The 18,195-nt window shown below is 44.4% G+C and overlaps 1 protein-coding gene across 26 annotated transcripts in view; it reads right to left on the bottom strand.

Annotated features, from left to right (window-relative positions):
* Positions 1–18,195, bottom strand: part of Ttll5 (tubulin tyrosine ligase like 5) — a 276,835-nt gene that overhangs the window by 230,278 nt on the left and 28,362 nt on the right. For 25 of the 26 annotated variants that reach the window (XM_075947960.1, XM_075947950.1, XM_075947975.1 and 22 more), the window contains 3 exons: positions 16,273–16,355; positions 10,201–10,270; positions 9,385–9,469 (listed from right to left, as the gene is read on the bottom strand). In XM_075947960.1, the coding sequence (XP_075804075.1) occupies positions 9,385–9,469; positions 10,201–10,270; positions 16,273–16,355 (238 nt within the window). Of the gene's footprint in view, positions 1–9,384; positions 9,470–10,200; positions 10,271–16,272; positions 16,356–18,195 lie in introns of those variants that run through there. The other variant, XM_075947976.1, reaches the window with a different exon arrangement.

Consider the following 18,195-nt stretch of genomic DNA (forward strand, 5'->3'; position numbering starts at 1 on the left):
GACTGCTAGTGCCATATCACCCGGCCCTAAAGTGATTTTCCCAAGACACATATCCAAGTGTGTGAAAAAACCTAGAAGGCCACAAGTTTATTTTCATATGATTTACAAATCGTTTACATATGCTTACCCAGACTATGAAGTCAACATGATTTTTACCACATTAAAGGTCAGAATTTAAAAACTTTCCTCTTCTCTATTTCTTCTCACCCACTCCCACCATCTCCACTCCCTAATTCCCTGTACCAGAAAAAAAAAAAAACAAAAAAACTAAAATAAACAAACATAAGGCCAGGAAAAAGGATGTGGATAACAAGAAAATTCTGACCAGGCATGTATGGCTAAAGAGAGTTTGACAAGCATTGTTTACACTTGAGAAAGACCTCAAAATTTCCAGAAGCTTCTAGGAGCTACCATTTAACACTTTGTCTTCAGTTGGTGGCAAGTGGACTTGGCCTTAACATCCCAATCTTCATATAAAGAAGCAGAGCAGGTGGAAGTCACTCTCTGAAATCTGAAGTCTGAAATTCAAGACTGACAACTTCCACAGACATTAACTGGTGATATATCACTTATCTTCAGCAAGAATTAAGTGTAAGGAAGAGAAAGTCCTGCTAGGCAAGGAGAGGTCTCTTTTGGCTACCTCTTCATACTTGACTCAACCTGACCAACATAGAAGCCCAGCAGAAGCACCAAGTGAGCTGGATCTGGGGCTCTTGCATTTGCATCTCTACATGCTTTTAAGAGGCCTGGGCTCCTACAAATGGTCGTCCTCATCTTCCTTTCATTAGGACATTTGACAACATTACAAATGTCACAGAGTGGGCTCCTACAGGGGCTAAAAAAACAAGAAAAAGAGCCAAGGGCAAAGAGAAGTGTGACAACAAACTGCCCTGACAGGGCAAAACCACCAACTCTGTTATCCCTCGATCCAAAGAACATGAAGTGCAATGCACGAAGAGCATACAGGGGAGGGAGGGCTTACCCGGTTCGATCTCACGGCTCTCATGAAAACCTGTTAGACATGCCACATTCATCTCTGCTCACCATTTTCTTCCTAGGGTCCAGGTGAGAAGTCACACTACCCTGGTTATTCATCCAGTTATGATTATATGCTTGACCCTAAAAGATTTGGTTTGGGACGATTTCCCTTGATTTTGGCTTTTAACTTGAATGACTTGGCTAGCTAACTTCTTGCAGATCCATGAGAAAGACAGTGTATGGACAAGAACCAAACCCTGGGGAAGTGCAGAACAGCCTCATGGGAATCTGAATGTAGAGAACAGAGAACATCTGACTGGGGAGGCAGCTCAGTAAGGCCAAGAGACTGGCTACAAAGGAGAAAACTTAATAAATAAATATGGTAAAGATAACAGGAGACAGTTTTTTCTTTGTTGGACAGGAAATGAGAATATGTAAAAGACAAAAGCTAGTTTATACTCTGAATTTAGAGTAGAGCTGCAAATGCCAACATAACCCATTTCCTAGCGCACAGATATAGAAATAAATGTGGATGAGTGCATGAGAAGAGGGACACGCATGCACACGTTTCCTAGGCATCTCTATTGAAAGCCCCAGAGCAACAAGATCATCTAATCATCTAGTATCCTCCTTTCCTTCCTTTCTCCTTCCCTCCCTCTCTGTCTCTGTCTCTGTCTCTGTCTGTCTGTCTCTCCCTCTCTCTCTCTCTCTCTCTGTGAGACAAGGTTTCTCTGTGGAGCCCTGGCTGTCCTGGAACTAGCTATGTAGGCCATGCTGGCCTTGAGCTCACAGAGATCTGTTAGCCTCTGCTTCCCAGGGGCTAGCATTAAAGGCATGTGCCACAACCGCCCAGCCAAACCTTCATTTCTAAATACTCTTCTCCATGACCAAGTAACCAGTGATCCTTGGAGATATGACTGGTTCCAGAGCTGGGTCAGAAATGTCTTATACAAGGGACATGTCCAAAGGACACAAAAGCCAGCATAAAGGGGCCCCCATTGTCCAAACCCGGGACAAACAGAGTGTGAAAATGAAACAGTATAGTAAAAGGACCCATTGAAATAGAAATCTTTCAGTATGTGTTCATATAAACAAATGACTACATAATCATAAGGAGAAAAACCTTTTCCTCAAAGTAAAATGCCAAATAATACAAATAAAAGGATGATGGGATTTGAAAATCATCATCTGGCAGTCACTACTGTAATAATTCACTCAAGCAAGAAATATCAGTAGATATGAAAGCTTTGTTGAAACTGAGATACGGAGTAAGTTTTATATGGTTTCAACCACCTCATCATAAATTCTTGGTAATCACAGAGGGAAGAAAAGTCATTTTACAGTGGAGGAATCTGGAAGGCACTACCTTAATCAAATACTAAATAATTAGCATATACCATCAAATATACTGAAATGGGAACTTACCACCACTTCTGTGGGACTCTGACGCCAAATGAGCAACCAAAGTTTAATCATGAGAAAGTACAGACAAACCCAAATTGAAGGACAAATTGCAAAATGACTAGCCTGTCATCTACCAAAACGCCGAGGTCAGGAAGTCACAGAAATGCTGAAGAGCTGCTCCAGACTTCAGAAGTCAGGAGACTTGACAGCAGAACTAAACCGCCATCCTTGGCTGGGCCCTTTGGTTAAAGAACGTGAGTAGGACAAACTGGCAGAGCCAGACGGGGTCTCTGGGCAGGTACTCGGATAGCTTCTTCACAAGTCCAAATGCTCAAAATGCAAAGTCTCAGAGGAAATGAGTAAGTTTCTTGTGAACTTGAGAACAACAAAAGGCCTGGCCATTCCACTCCGAGAGACTTGGGAGCCGCACAGCACAAGGGCCTGTGCATAGGAGCAGCTACTTCTCCATGCTCCAATGTCTGCCTGAGCAGCGCCCTCTGGGAAGGCACCATGAGCATTTAGATCTGTGACCATCACACACTATCACACATCATCCTACTAGGCCTGAAAGTTTCCACACAATTTCCCTACTAACGAGCTAGAGGAAACCAAATCTGCAAACACTCATCCTAATACAACATAAGTACTGACCCTCGCTCTGACGGAGATCAAGATTTAAGACACTGGGGCCCTCCCACGGAGTCTCACAGTATAGAAACACTCGGGGCAGGCCCACATCCAGCACATGGCCAGTACAAAACCAACTCAATGATATTTTGGGCTATTTATTTATTTATTTGGCTCATATTACTTCGTTTGGACATTTTTTGCCTTACTTGTCTTTTGCTTACTTAATATGGCTTCCAATTCCTGGTTTTTTTGCTTGCTTGTTTTTGGTTTGTTTGTTTCAAAACAGGGTTTCTATGTGTAGCCCTGGCTGTCCTGAAGTTTGCTCTGCAGACCAGGCTGGCCTAGAACTCAGAGATCTACCTGCCTCTGCCTACTGAGTGCTGGGATTAAAGACGTGCGCCACCACTAATTCCAATTTTGTGTTTTTATGGGTTTTGTTGGTGTTTGTGTTCCTTGTGCTTTTTCTTTGTTGTTGTTTTTTAATACTGGTCTAATTTTTTTATTTGCTTGTTTGTTTTCTAAAGAGAGTGAAAGAAACCATGGAGTTGGATAGATAGGGCGGGTGTGCGAGGAGATGAGGAAGGGCAAATGATGATCAGTATATACCGCATGAAAAACATTCACTTTCAATCAAAAAAATAATGCTATTAAAGAGAGAAAGGGGGAGAGAAAGAAAGTGTATATGGGGGGGGGGTATAAGGAAGTACACTGGGCCCTCGAGATGGCTCAACCAGAAAAGGCACTTGTACACCAAGCCTGAAGATCTGAGAAGAGTTCTGGGGCTCACGTGGAAGAGAGAAGCAATCCCAAGTTGTCCTCTGACTTCCATCCATGTACTATGATGCATGTGCACGCAGACAGACAGATGACTGTAATTAAATAATAAGACCTAAGAAAGCCCACACAACAGAATTTCACAGCCTTGACCTTTAGGCCAAGAAAAGATTATCAATCTGTAAATGAATACAGGTGATCTCTATTTTGAAAACAAAGTCTTAAAAGCTACACTTTGTCTTTTCTGCTTCTCACATGGAATCAGGATTTCTCAGAAATGGGAGCGTGTGACTGAAGAACAGGCTTTAGTAGTAAACACACACAGCAGCTTGATAGTTTTCCACTTTACGATGGTGTAAGGATAATCTGCATTCTGAAGAAATCACACTTTGAGTTCTGAATACTGATCTTTTCCCACACTAGAAATATGCACTGGTGTTATCTTGCAACCCTGAACAGCAGAGCAAGCTGCAGCCAGTCACTCGCACCATCATGACAACTGACATGCAACAGTAAACCATATTGCTAAGCTAATGTGTCTGGTAGGTTAGGCGTGTTAAATGCATTTTCAGGGGCTGAGGAGATTAAAGGCTCAGCAATTTAGAGCATTGGCTGCTCTTCCAGATAACCTGGGTTCAATCTCAGCACCCACATGGCAGCTCACAACTACCTGTAACCCCAGACTCTTTCTTCTGGCCTCCTCCAGCACTGCACATATGTAGTGCACTTACATATAAAATAAAGATAATAAAACCTTTTTAATTGCATTTCCAATTGGTGCTATTTTCAACTTGAGGGAACTAGAGTTGAACAGATACTCTTGACAGGTAGACAGGAAGACAGGCCATGACTAGGAAACCAAGATAGCAAGCTTCCAGCTTCTTCCTAATATTTCTGGCCAGGCACAAAGGCCTACAGCCCCTCCACCACTGGAGCCCAGCTATGGACCACTCTGATAAGTTCGAGGCAAGTTCAGGACATGTTTACCCCCAAACTGTCAATCTATCAGTCTCCCTATCTTTGCTCAAACTGACCAACCCTACATCCAGGGAAGAAGCCCCCTCAAAGACCAGGCTTCGGCTTCACAAGTCTCAGCTGTGCTCTGCAGGGCCTTTCTCTGCATGTGCCCTGCTGTGTGTGTGCTGCCGCACACTTAACAAAAGCATTTCTTTACAGGCTGACTCTGGGCTCTGTCTGAGATTCCCCCACCGCTACTGGATAGTAGAGGGATTTGTTTGTTTGTTTGTTGTTTTGTCCTGCCTTTTAATTCTTTATCTGATGGGGGATGGGAGGCACCTATCAAGACCCCTAGATAGCAACAAACTGATTATGGCTATGTTGGGACATGAGTCAATGGCAAGTCAAGAAACATCTGTGGTGGGTACGTAAGCTGCTTGTTTCCAAACCTTTACCAGCATGGAAGCAAACACAAAGCCAGTGAGGGCTTCCATACTCTCCTCCCTGCACAAACTGTGTAGCTCTACAAATCTGACAGCATATATTCTTCTGGTCATGGTCATGGAGCCTAGATGTATTAGAGCTGAGTACTCGATTTAGCAGATACACTTTCTCCATTCAGAACAAATGCACAAAGAAAGGAGGCTGTAATAGTGGCACAGGAGTTATCTTTAGCAGATACAGCTGTCCTGAGCAGAGAGGCCTAGGCAATGAGACTTCACCTCAGGCACCCTTGCCAGAAGCCACTGGGTTTCATCCTAGCCTGACCTAGAAAAGTCTTAGGGAAGAGAACAAGAGGCCCAAGAGTGCTCTGATCTACTGTGGACCAGCTGCAGCGGGGAGGCTGCCAAGAAGCTGCAGTGACTGGGCAGCGCCCTGCACAATGTCTGGGAGGGGATTACCAGCCTGATCCTGTCCTCAGAGCCAGAAATGACTCAAACTTTACAAACAGCAAGGGCCTGCCAGAGAGAGTGACAGGGAGGCTAGGAAGGGCTTCTCCCTGTTGCTGGTGTCTCTTCCCCCAATTTGCTGCTGTGGCAGACTCTGGACAGTATGCAGCCTGTGAGGTAATCTGAATTCCTTGGCAATCAGCAAGTACCTGAATTCTTTCAAAACCACAGGAATCCAGCACAGAAAAGGTAAATATCCCCCGGAGCCAGTGTTAATTAGCAAGCAAGACTACTGAAGAAGGGCCTGGGGGTGGGGGAGGGAAGAAAGGCCTACAGATGACTGGGGTCTTCTCTAAGTCTCCCCTGGGTAAACGGCTGGGGAAGGGTGACCACGAAGCTGCAAAAGGGCAGCACTAGAAGAGGCCTTCAGTTCCCATTTCCACAGCGTGCAGCGTGGGCGCGACCCTCAGAGCTCCCCACGGACTCTTCATGAGCTGGAGCTGCTGCTACCTTTCTTTCAGTCACTGACAACACATGTGCTTTTCAACTCAATGTCATCTTAATTAAAAAAAAATTCCTGTTTCAGTGCAAATTTAGCTATTAGCTTTGTCTCAAAACGGACTGTATCAAATCATTTATATCCGAGATTGGATCCTTCTATAGTTGTAAAATCCAGAACCAAACCTTTTTGGATTCTACTTCTGACATAAAAGTGTATCTCCACCATTTTGGTGAGAACTACACCCCTCTCTCTAGAAATGCATTGCCTCCGTTTTACTAGTTCAAAACAGCAACTTCCACAGACATTGTATAGCAGGAGCCTGCGCAGGGTTCGACAGCGGCAGAGGAGCGGAAGCACCGCTACCAGACCACGAGACAGCTGATGCTGGTGCCAGGTGGGCAGCTCCACTTTCCCATCTCTTTACTATTTACCTACATAGAACAAACAGTGAGACGGAGCTGGAAAGATGGCTCAGCAGTTAACAGCACTTGCTGCTTTTGTAAAGGACCCGGGTTCAGGTCCCAGCACCCACATGACAGTTCAAACCATCTCTAAGTTCCAGAGGATCCAATGCCCTCCTTCACCTCGGCATGCACTGAATTTATATATGCACAGGCAAAGCCTTCTACACAAGAAACAAACAGTGAGGGTCTGCTTTTTATGAGCAAAACAAAGAGAGATGGAAACATTAGCCAGAATGAAATGGGGAGGGGGTGTCTTTTTCTTTCAAAGGTTAAAAGGGAAAGGAATTTACACAACAGAACCTATTTCACAATGCAATGACCTTTAAAAAGTGAACTTTCACTCTCCCACCATTAATTTGAAGCTCCCAACAAAAATGACAGGGTATAAAAGCCTAAAGAAGGAAACTAATTCTTCTTGCCTCTAGGTCTGTCTCTTCAGAATGATTATGGCTTTCTTCTCGTCTCAAAGGAAAGGAACCTGATGATCTCATCCCACGCTGATTACCTTCAGTTATGGCTACACAAAACGCACGCACGTGACCCAAGATTAGCAGAAGCTGCAGGTGCGGAGGAGCTGTAGACAGATGCTGAACGTAATGACACAGCTAAGCGCACTTTGAGGCCTGAGAGGCAAGCGGATGCCAAGATCAACAGTGACTGCATAGGCGCACCGAAGCGCCTGCACAGAACAGCGCGTCCTGTATGTCTGCACAAACAGCTTGGATAATGCATGGATATGCCTATGGTAAGGACTTCAATACCCAACTAGGTTTCAGGTGAACCCACCAAAGACCTGAAAATTTTCATTTTCCTTTTCTGGCTTGATGATAGGAGTAATTAAAAAGGTATTTCGCCAACTGTGAGAAAAGCATGCCCCGGCCATATAAATGTGTGTATGCACGCACACGTACATGCCAGTTCCTACTGGAAACGAGACAACTGCCACTAACTCTGACATCTAACACAACATGTAGTCAGAGTTATTTACACATCTGCAGCAAACTGTAATGTATGCTAGAGACGCTCTCATTTTATGTTTTGAACCATAAAGATGCAAAAACTATGTAAATTTTTACCTATAGTGAGGGTTACAAATACTGTAGGTGAAACATCTTCAGGCTATGGCACAAAAGATACCGGTATGACACCCTGGAGAAACAGGGTGCATAAACACCTTCTCTCTTCCAGAAGACCAAGCAGGACCATGGATGAATTGGGATGAGGATGAATGGAGGAAGGATAATGAAGACGCTCATTGCACAAGAGAGGGAAGGGTCAGAAGTCTCAGCTCTGAAACCACACTCCATTGCACCCTATGCCCCAGAAACAGCAGGAGTATTTTACCTTCTCTCTGTTCTAGACAATACAGAAACTAGGTTTTGATATTTATATTGGGCTTCTTTCTCTGTACGCTTCAAAGTACAGGAGCTCATATCCATAAACGCTCTGGGAAATGTCTTCCTTATGATAACTGAATCGGAGCTAATAGTTCATGTGTGATGCCTGGTCCAGGCCTTTATTCAACTGGGAAATGTTTTCTTTTTCTCCTTCTCAGTTTTCAAGGGACAAGCGGGCAGGACAATGGAGTGTCAGTTGTCTCCAGTGTTCCCAAGGCTGCAAGTCATAAATCTTAGTTAAGAATATGACAGAACTTACAAAAGCTGTCATTGCCACCTAGAGGTGAAGGGAAGACATGGCTCGGCTAGCAAGAGGTTTTTGTTAGTGCCCTCACTCCAAAACTGGAAAGAGAAAACTCAGTTGTCACAGTTCAGTACAGTACAGCCTGTCAAAGCCATGGGCAGGTGCTGGAGAAGTTCTGTGAGGACAGGGATTCATCTGGTTTTTTTTTTCATAAACACAAAGAATTAACCTTATTTTATTCATGTAGTCTCCATTTCCAAAACAACTTTCCTGCAATCAGAAACAGACATAGACTGACTTTCCCATTCACTTTGTCTGCACACAGATGCAAAGCTCCCTTTAGACTGCTACACACTATTCCACCAAGGCCATGATGCAGAAGAACTGCAGAGTGAACTAGCTGATTTTAAAAAAAAAGTAAGGGAAAGGAACACATAGCAAAGTTACAGACTTTAAAATAGCTTAAAAGATTTATAGGAACTGTTACCTGTGGGTACAGGAGACAAAACTCCAACTTATTATAAATTTATAATTTAATTCTGTTGATAGGTATTACTTTAAAACCTACTAAACACCCAAGAAAACTGTATTTACAACCACAGCAAAGTATATAACCTGTACATTAAGGTATGAAAGCCATGGACACCCCCTGAATATGAGAAACACAGCTATTCAATGAGCTCCAATCCTATGCACTGCCTCATTAGGGGAGCTGAGAAAAGACACTGTCACCCCGTTTATGCAAAGCCGTTTGTTCTGCTGTAAAACGGCAGCAGGTACTACTGATGCAAGCACTGACAGAAGGACCTGGTGTACAAGTAAATTAAATGTGGCTTTTTCTTTTCCCTTCTAGATCTACTCTGAAAAAAATTACATTTTTTCTTAATACCCTAGGTCTCTCATAACAACCCTCATGCATGAAATTGCCCTGTGGCCTCTACACCTGAAGAAAGTGTGTGTTTCCACACACTTTGTGAAGCCTGCAAGTGTAGACTACCAAGACTGTGTCCTGTCCTTTGAAGCCACCTGGTGCACTCTAGTGCCCTGAGTTGAACCTAACAAAGAAGCAGCTGGTCTTAGACACCTCTTCAGTGGATCCACTCTACCATCCCAGCCAATCCCTCTGCCTAAGAAAGCCTCTTACCTAGCCAATCCTTCCTCATAGAGATAGATGACAAGGGGGTCATAGGAGGTCACGAGCACATAGAGGCGCACGTCAAACTTGAAATCTAGGAAGAAAGAAAGTTGGGAGTCACAAGAAAAATGAAGTTCATCTGCTTTCTGTTGCGATGAACAGGACAGCACAACCAAGAACTATGAAAGATGACAATCCACCTCACACAAAGCACACACTAGACACATCTTGAGTTTTGAGACTAAAGAAGCATTGCTCATACCGTGCTATGCAATGTAGTTGCTAAATACAAAGGACAATGTTGGAACATGGTCCAAGAATAAATTCATACGTGGAGATTTTTGAGTGAATGTGAGAAAACACCAAGAAACCAAGACAAGAATCTTGTGACCTCAGTTTGTTCAAAAACATGGGAATGTTCTTAGATTATGCCTCCCAGGTGTAGCAGACAGAAGTGAATTTACTTCAGATAATTTACTACAACTGGCTAATTATTTGTTTATATGGCTCTATGGAAAAATATTTTTTTGCCATGTGTGGCTTACATGCTGTATCCGGCTTACCCACCAGACATCTGAGTGTGTGTGTGTGTGTGTGTGTGTGTGTGTGTGTGTGTGTGTGTGTGTGTGTGTGTGAGCAGTATCTCTCCTATATCACTTAATTTCAGTTTCAGAAGGATGATAAAAAAAAAAACATCCTCATCTCTGGAACTACGGGTACCAAAACTATCAGACTAGCTTTAAAATTTACTAGAGAAGACTATGAAGAGGTTACAGAGTTGAGCAAGATCCAGCCCCATCTAGTCAAGAGTCAATCACAACTCACCATCTATGAGCAGGGGGTTGTTAATGTAACGGGAGACCAAGATGTTCTCTTCCAGGGAGATCTGGTTTGGCTGTTGAGTAAACAGAAAGGAATGAAAAGAGAGAAATCCTAGAATGTATAGTGAGGAGCAAAGCTCTTACCCTTTTAAGAAACGATACTGTGGAAACCCAGAATAATCACCTGGTCAGATGAAATACCACTGTGAGCACCCAATTACAATAGGGAAAAATAAATTTACATAGCACCTCTCAAATAAATGCAGCTAAATAGCTTTAAAGATTTATATGCATCGTATAAAATAGTTATTTGCCAACAAAATTAGAGCTACTTAAATAATAAAAAGCTGCTTCTTTTAAAATATGAAGACAAATGGAAGTTTTAAAACACTACACTAGTCCCAATGCACCTCTCATTAGGCTGTTCTGGACAGACACAGATGCATGATAGAGCCTAGCATTCCCAGGGAGACTTAAGTCATCTGCTAACCAACTGTAAAGGCTGAATGGGATCCTTTAAAGATCTCGCCAATAGGTAAAAATTGTTTACGTAAGAACAGTGGGTATTGCGCCCACAGGTAAAGCACCGAGCACTCAGTGATGAGGAAAACAGACACAACTGTGCCCGCGCAGAACTTCAGGTTCAGCGGCTCCTTTCCCCTAAAGGGTTTATTGTTTCGGGTTAGAACAGCAAAATGTAGGCTCTAAAGGGGCATGGAGCAGCAGTTCCACAAATATAAGATGTCACACTGACAAAGGGGCCAGTCTGCAGGGCTGTGACAGAAAGGCCAACTGTGGCCAGCAAAAGAGCAGACACAGAACTAAGCAGTGAAAGCTTCGGGCATGCGCAGGGGAGAAAAGGAGGCCACTGTCATTTGCAAAGGCCTGCAGAAAGGAGGGAGGCAGATTCATGAGCCTGGGGCTGAAAGTTCTAAGGGGGAAATGGCAGGAAGGGAAGGGAATAGCAGAAGCAGGGAGCCTTTGGCACAGGAGTTGAGATTTAATATGGTGGGAAGCAGGAAGTTATTGCAGACTCCACGTGGAAGAAGCAGTAAGATGAATGCATCTCAAACAGAACAACTGCATCTGTTATCAGATTAAGACGAAGGATCAGCTGCAGTCAATCCAGATGAACAAAGGGCTCCAGACTGCAAATGGCAACAATAGCAATTATGAGATTAACTATCGTTGCTGCTTGGAAATAACTAGCAGCATCTGCAGAAATAATTACAATTTAATAGAGGTACCAAGCATTTACCAGGTGCCAAGAGCTGTTCTTAGCACGTCCCCAGTATTATTTCATCCTCACCCAACCCAGGGGCAGGTATACCACCATCTACATCCTAGAGATGAAGGACGGTTGGGGTGGGACAGCTCTGTCAGAGCTGCAACCATTAGAGCAGCACTGTGCCCGGGGGTGTAGCGGAAGACTCACTTTCAAGCACTGTTCGTAGTGCTCCCCAAATCGTGGCACGAAATAACTGTCCCCAAAAGTCTGTAACAAGCCATTCCTTAGCCCCACTACTACTGCCATTATCTCAAAGGCAGACCTCAACTTTTACAGCTCATCTCTATGTATCAAACGAACACAATGACATCAGTATTCATTCATCCTGAATGAACGCAATCACCCATCCCACTTCCTGATGCCCTTACACTTCTTGATCAGTCTATCACAAGTACTATCTCCATTTCCAAGTTAGCGAGTAAGACCGCATGTAATCACTAGAAAGGCAATAAAGCTGCGGGCTGTGTTCCAGACATGAAGTTAATCAATCACAGCTACGCAGTACCTATAAGCTACAACTATGCAACAATTGTAGGCTCCATCTGAGAAACTCCTAGGGACTACAACAGGGACATGACAGGTACCCACCTGTCCTCTGTACCAGAGAATACACTGGAGGTGGCTCTCAACCCCGTGACATATCTAGTGCCCGTGCCTACTTCCTCTTTCCACTCCCTAAATCTCTAGTCACCCAACTATGCATAGCATCGACTCCTGAGTTGAGACTCCTTAGTACCTGCTCAGCTGTCTTACCACTCATTCCTAGCTGCATAAGGAAAATGGAACGCACATGGACTAAACGGTTATTTGAAAATGGTTCCTTCAACTGGTATTGTACATTAAAGCCCAAGTAAATGTTTTTGATATCCTTAAGAGTATTTCCTATTCACTAAATCCTCTGTTAACTAATTTAAAAGTATTTCCATTTCAAGGTTGAATTTCCTCCCAAAAAAAGAAAAAAAAAAGCAGGCTAATACAGGAATCAAAATTGCTGTGGAAACTGGAAAGATATCGATTTTCCTAACTGGATTTTAAGATTCAAGCTTGGGGTACGTGTTAGGTTACTGCAGAGTAGAAAAGGGTGGTGGTCAAGGAGATGCTCTGGAACCAGGACTTCAGCTACAACGCGAAGAAAACAGTAGCTCTCACAAGAGGTTCTTGTAAAGAGTAATCTTATTAGGAGATTCTATTTGGAAAGCAAATGGAAGGTGCGAGTTAAATGCTCAAGAAGCATCAGCTGGTGCTGGCAGTACTGCACGCATTTTTAGTCCCAGCTCTCAGAAGGCAGAGGCAGGGATCTCTATGAGTTCTAGGTCAGTTAGAGTCTACATAGTGAAATCCTCTCAAAAATATATCTCAAAAAAGTGCATCAGTTGCTATTACTATTGCTGCAAATTCAACAGTATCTGTGTGATTCTCACTACTAGATTTCACAATTCAACAACATCCATCTCTGCATGCCATATGCCAGAGCAACGCACTCAACTGATATGAAGACACAGAAGAATTAGAACACACAAAATAATTAGGATTTCTCCAAAGGTTTTAAGGAATGATAGCATCTGACACACAGCCAGCACTTCCTAAATAACTGCCAAACAATAAGAAACACAGAGAACACAAGATAAATACATGCAAAGAAATATAAAAGAGAGAGAGAGAAAATGGGATTCTATGCACAAGGAGGATGGGGTAAAGAGTGTGACCTCAGTCTTTCGGTACTTCACAATCTCAGGACGTCTATTACTAGAGAGAGAGAGAAAATGGGATTCTATGCACAAGGAGGACGGGGTAAAGAGTGTGACCTCAGTCTTTCGGTACTTCACAATCTCAGGATAACGATGGCACACAGATGACTGCACTGGACCTCAGCAGTGAGATTCATACCTTCATCAGAAAACACCAGGTCTTCCCCCACCTCAATTTCAATATCCTAGGTTGGGAAAGCATGACATTTGGTCAGGTTACTGAAGAAGCTGGAGTAATCAGCTTTGTTCCTTAGGCTGTATTTCTGGATAAGAGCACATCATTAGGAGCCGTATCAGTCAACCCACTAGGATGTTTCCCTCTGGATGAGTTCACAATGCTGTCTTCGGTGCTGCACAAAAGCCACACTTTTTCTTTCCTTTTTTTTTTTTTTGCTCTCCTTATGGTAAAAAAGTTGCTTTGGTGTATGTTTTCCAATAGGTTATAACAACTACAGGGAGGTTTTACTAATGGGTCTTCTCACGCTAGTGGGAAGACAAGGAGTGACATTTTCATTTGACCCTAACATCTATCTCTAGCCCCCTGCGACAGTTCCTCCCCCACTCCTGGTTCTGCACCCACCCTTTGCCTCAGCACTCTCTCTCCCTCCCCCTCAACTCTGAAAGAAAAGCAGGCAGCAGCCTTGGAAAGAGTTACTTCATCCAGTTGGCTAATGGGTCACATATTCCAGGGAAAGGGTCCAGGTATGGAAAAGAAGGGGTGGTTAAGAAGAGAGGAAGATTAACAGTGCAGTTTGTAGGTCTGGGTAAAAGGTGATAAAATTCCAGTTTGGGGGTGAAATGGGAATATGTTCCCATTAGACCCACATGTTACCAGCTCTCCTGTGCAGGCTGGCATCTGCCCAGGCTTCTGTCTGGCACCTTCACTAAATACCTAAAAGAATCAGCTTCATTCCCAAGCTTCTCCAGCGGGGGTAGGAGGGACAGCTGGCAAAGGGCTAGCCAAGTACTTTGATCTATGCAGGGGGTCTCAAGGGACTGAGCCTGTGGAGAGGTGGGAGGGAGAAAGCGACTCTTACATAGGCTGCCAAACGTGCATTCCCTAAAGACGCGTCATTCCCTTTATGAGCCTCAGCCTCAGTGAAGGTTTGGAGCAAGAGGTTCCCAGCTCCATTAAGGAAAGTTTAGCTTTTCTATTCTTTATGATGTTAGCTTGAAAAGAACAAATCACTAGGGCAAAAGATCATTCCAAAAGAAAAAGGCCCCAGATGAGCTGGGAATAGATCCTATTCTCTTTGACTCGTGTCTAAGAAAATAAAAAGCAAACTTGAACCGTAGCTGACTCTCAATAGCAATTCCATTTGGCAGCTAAAACCCAAACCCAAACTAGTGCCGTTCTTGCAATTCAAACAACACTGCGCTCCTGGCAGAGCTGAAGGCAAGACTGTCAGATAGGAGCCTTATGCCAAGGTCACAGGGACAAGAAAGAGCCAAGGCATAACACCATGTTTTAAGCTCACACAGGACCCAGGGTTGAGCGACTCCAGGTAACAGGACCCCTGGCTGGGGCCTGATGCTGTAGCAATTGCTCAGCCAGAACTAGAAGCTATCATTTCTCCAGTGAGAACGGTCTGGCCATAACTGTTTACTGTACAGTTTTGGATCCAGACTGATCCTAAGGACTTTCCAAAGTGAAAGACTTTAGAAAGTTCATTTCTGCATACACAGAAAATAGCTCAATGTGAAAAAATAACTGGGGAATTTAAGATGGAGTATTGACCACACACACACGATACATCTACCCCAACCTTCCCTTCCAGGGCTCACTGGAAAGAAAGAAAGGATATTTTCAAAAGAATGAAATAATAACAAAGGCTAGAAAAAAAGCAAAAGGAGCCAGAATAGATCAAAAGTCTAAGTAAATCTTCAAAGACAGGGAGCAGATAAGATCAAGGGGAAAATCAAAACAGAGCAGAGCAGAGGGAGCTCCAGCCCCAATACCAGGTAACGAAGATTCCCAAGGAGGCCCTGAAAAGGGATAGACTGGCAGTGAGCAGAACAAGAGTGTGGTGGGCCAAGGAGTAAGTCAGGAGAGTTCCCACCGCCTGGGAGCAGTGAGGCAGTGGGAGTTCTCCAGCACCTGAGCAGTAGCATGTACGTCAGGGGATCACATCTAAGATGGTTCTTAAAAGGACATTTTGTATAGGTGCACGGTTCTTATGGAGGAGGAAAGAACTGAAGACACTCTATCCCCAAACAGGCATTATAGAGAGAACAAAAGAAGCTCTGCCCAAGATGGAATTCACCATAAGCTTCTCCTCACCACCACAAGAGCCCTACCTATTCCAGAAGGGAGAAGGCAAGCTCTTCACCAAATCCAGCTATGCACAGCTAACGGTCAGCATGCTACACCCGTACAAGGAGAGGTGGGGGGGGGGGGGTGCAACATTACAAAGCAAAGTCACTAGAGGTCAGGGAGTGGTGCACACACCTTTAATCCCTGGACTCAGGAGACAGAGGAAGACAGATCTCTCTATGAGTTCAAGGCTACACAAAATCAATCGAGGAACAGATCCAGGTGGTGGTGGCTCACACACTTTTGTTTGGGAGTCACACATTGTTAATCCCAGCACTAGGGAGGTGGAGACAGGAGTGAAATGGCTGGACAGAGAGAGGAATATAAAGGGGAAGAGACAGGAACTCACTGGAGTGTGGAGTCTGAGGGTCACCCCTAAAAGGTCTCTCTAGTGGCTGACTGCTCTGCTTCTCTACTCTTCAGCTTTCCCCCCATCTCTGTCTCTGGGTTTTATTATTCGTGCTACAGCTCAGTGCTGAGGAGATGACAGGACAAGCCCAAAGCAGAAGACACTTCTGTGCTAATACAACAGGCTGCCTTCTCCCCAAAACCAGTCTAGCAAGTGACATTCTGGCCGTGGACATGCTGGGCCAAGGCCGAGCAAGGGAAGACGCTCCCAGCAGAGTGAACAGCGGTGCACACCCAGCCTCCACTCACATCTGAACTCAGTGCAGAAGGAAATACCTGCTCAAAAAGTGCCAGGTCTGCAGTTCTCTGCATACTTACATTGTTGATCAAGTAGACGCCCCGCCCCCTAGAAGAGGCCACTGGTTTTACTATCCAAGGTCCCCGGTCCTTTGAATATGAATCTGCTCAAAATATTGGGAGATAAAAAGGAAAGGGAAAAAAAAAAGAAGGGATATGAGTTTATTATCTTAAACTGCAACAACAGTACCCAAGAACCTTCTAAACCTGCAGCTGGGGAGCAGCAGCGCATCACTGTCTTAGAGTTGCCCCAGAAAGGGAACTTAGGCAGGAAGAAGCAGAAGAAGGAAAGGGAGGAGGATAGCAAATTACTCACACAATCATATCTTCCACTATTTCCTCTTCCTTACATAAGGATGGAAATAAGGTCAAATCTGAATGTTAGTCTGTTACCAAAAACAACCTTCAGGAAACTGAAAATCTCATTTTTGTTAACTGAAGGACTGCCAATAGATAGAGACAACTGAGTTTTTTATATCTCCAAATACAGCTGCTTCCTTTGAATAATTCTTCAGATCTCGGAAACCAGGCAGCGCGATAGGGCAAGGAAGCATCATGATCCACGAGCACAAGGTGGCCTACAGCCCACCAGCTTCAGGTCTGTTTTTAAGTATCTTTGGGTCATAAGAAGAAAAAGCAGAAATTTGGCACTGATACTCCCTGGGACTCCTTCATGGTCTGGGAAGAAGCTGAGGGTTCTGACTTCTACTTGGGGAATATCCTAGGATTGGGGGGACAGAATCATGGGGAACTGCGGGGGAAACCCCAGGAAAGAGAGAAGCTGGTGGCAGGCTCCACTCTACCTCTGCCCCTTCCTCTTCTGATGAACCCCACACCCACCGTTTCCAAGGAAGAAGGAAAAGCTGAAAACTAAGATGCTGGTTTCTTGCTATTTTCTCCTCTAAAAGGGTGCAGTGTGTGAAGAAATAAAACCACGTGAGTGAAAGTGTTTCTGGCCTCTCAAACAGCCAGCTGTTCTGCATCAGGATAACATCATTTTATCCAGAACACAAAAGCATAAACCCAATAAAGTTCCCTCAAGTTTATAGTCTCTGGTTTGAGTTATTAAAAGGCCAAGTGCTGCCACCTGTGTGTGTTAATCCCACCTCTGCTCTTCCCACTGAGACACGAATGTCCCCTGACCCTGAACAGGGTCCCACCCAGGCAGACTTCAGGACTCTAGGAGCCAAGAGCCTGGCACCAGCAACAGCCCCAGGGCGGCATATCTTCCCAGACCACTCAGCAGCCTCCTCTTCCATCTCCCCTGTGCAAAGTCTAAGTTTCTTTTATGCCCCAAACAGGAACTTGACTTTGGCTCTACCACAAACCACTTTACCTGAAGGGAACCTGGGAGGGACCTAAGTACCTTTGTCTACCCCATCTTGCCTTGCCTTTTCTCTGGCTGCAACGTAACAGAATTAGCACCAGAAAAAAAGAGCACTACGTATAATCTAAAGCTTCTAGATACTAAACAGGTTTAGAACTGCATCCTCTACCTCCGTTCATACGAGTGTGGAACATGTATGGGGGTGGAAACAGGGTTCAGCGGCTAGGAGCCCTTGCTGCTCCTCCAGAGGATCCTCTGGTTCCCAGTACCCATGTCAGGTACCTCACAACCTCTTCTAACTCCAAATGCAGGGACTCTTCTGGACTCCTCAGACACCTGTATTCACTACACACACACACACACACACACACACACACACACACACACGAGCGCACGCTAAAAATTTCAAAATAAATCTTTAGCCAGGTGGTGGTGGTGGCGCACGCCTTTATTCCCAGCAATTGGGAGATGGAGGCAAGCAGAACTATGAGTTCAAGGCCAGCCTCGCCTACAGAGTGAATTCCAGGACAGACTCCAAAGCTGCACAGAGAAACCCTGTCTTGGGGGGAAAAAAAACTTTAAAAATCCCACATTGTGTGTATATATTTATGAAGTTA

This window comes from Microtus pennsylvanicus, chromosome 14, assembly GCF_037038515.1.
Source record: "Microtus pennsylvanicus isolate mMicPen1 chromosome 14, mMicPen1.hap1, whole genome shotgun sequence".
Taxonomy (NCBI): domain Eukaryota; kingdom Metazoa; phylum Chordata; class Mammalia; order Rodentia; family Cricetidae; genus Microtus; species Microtus pennsylvanicus.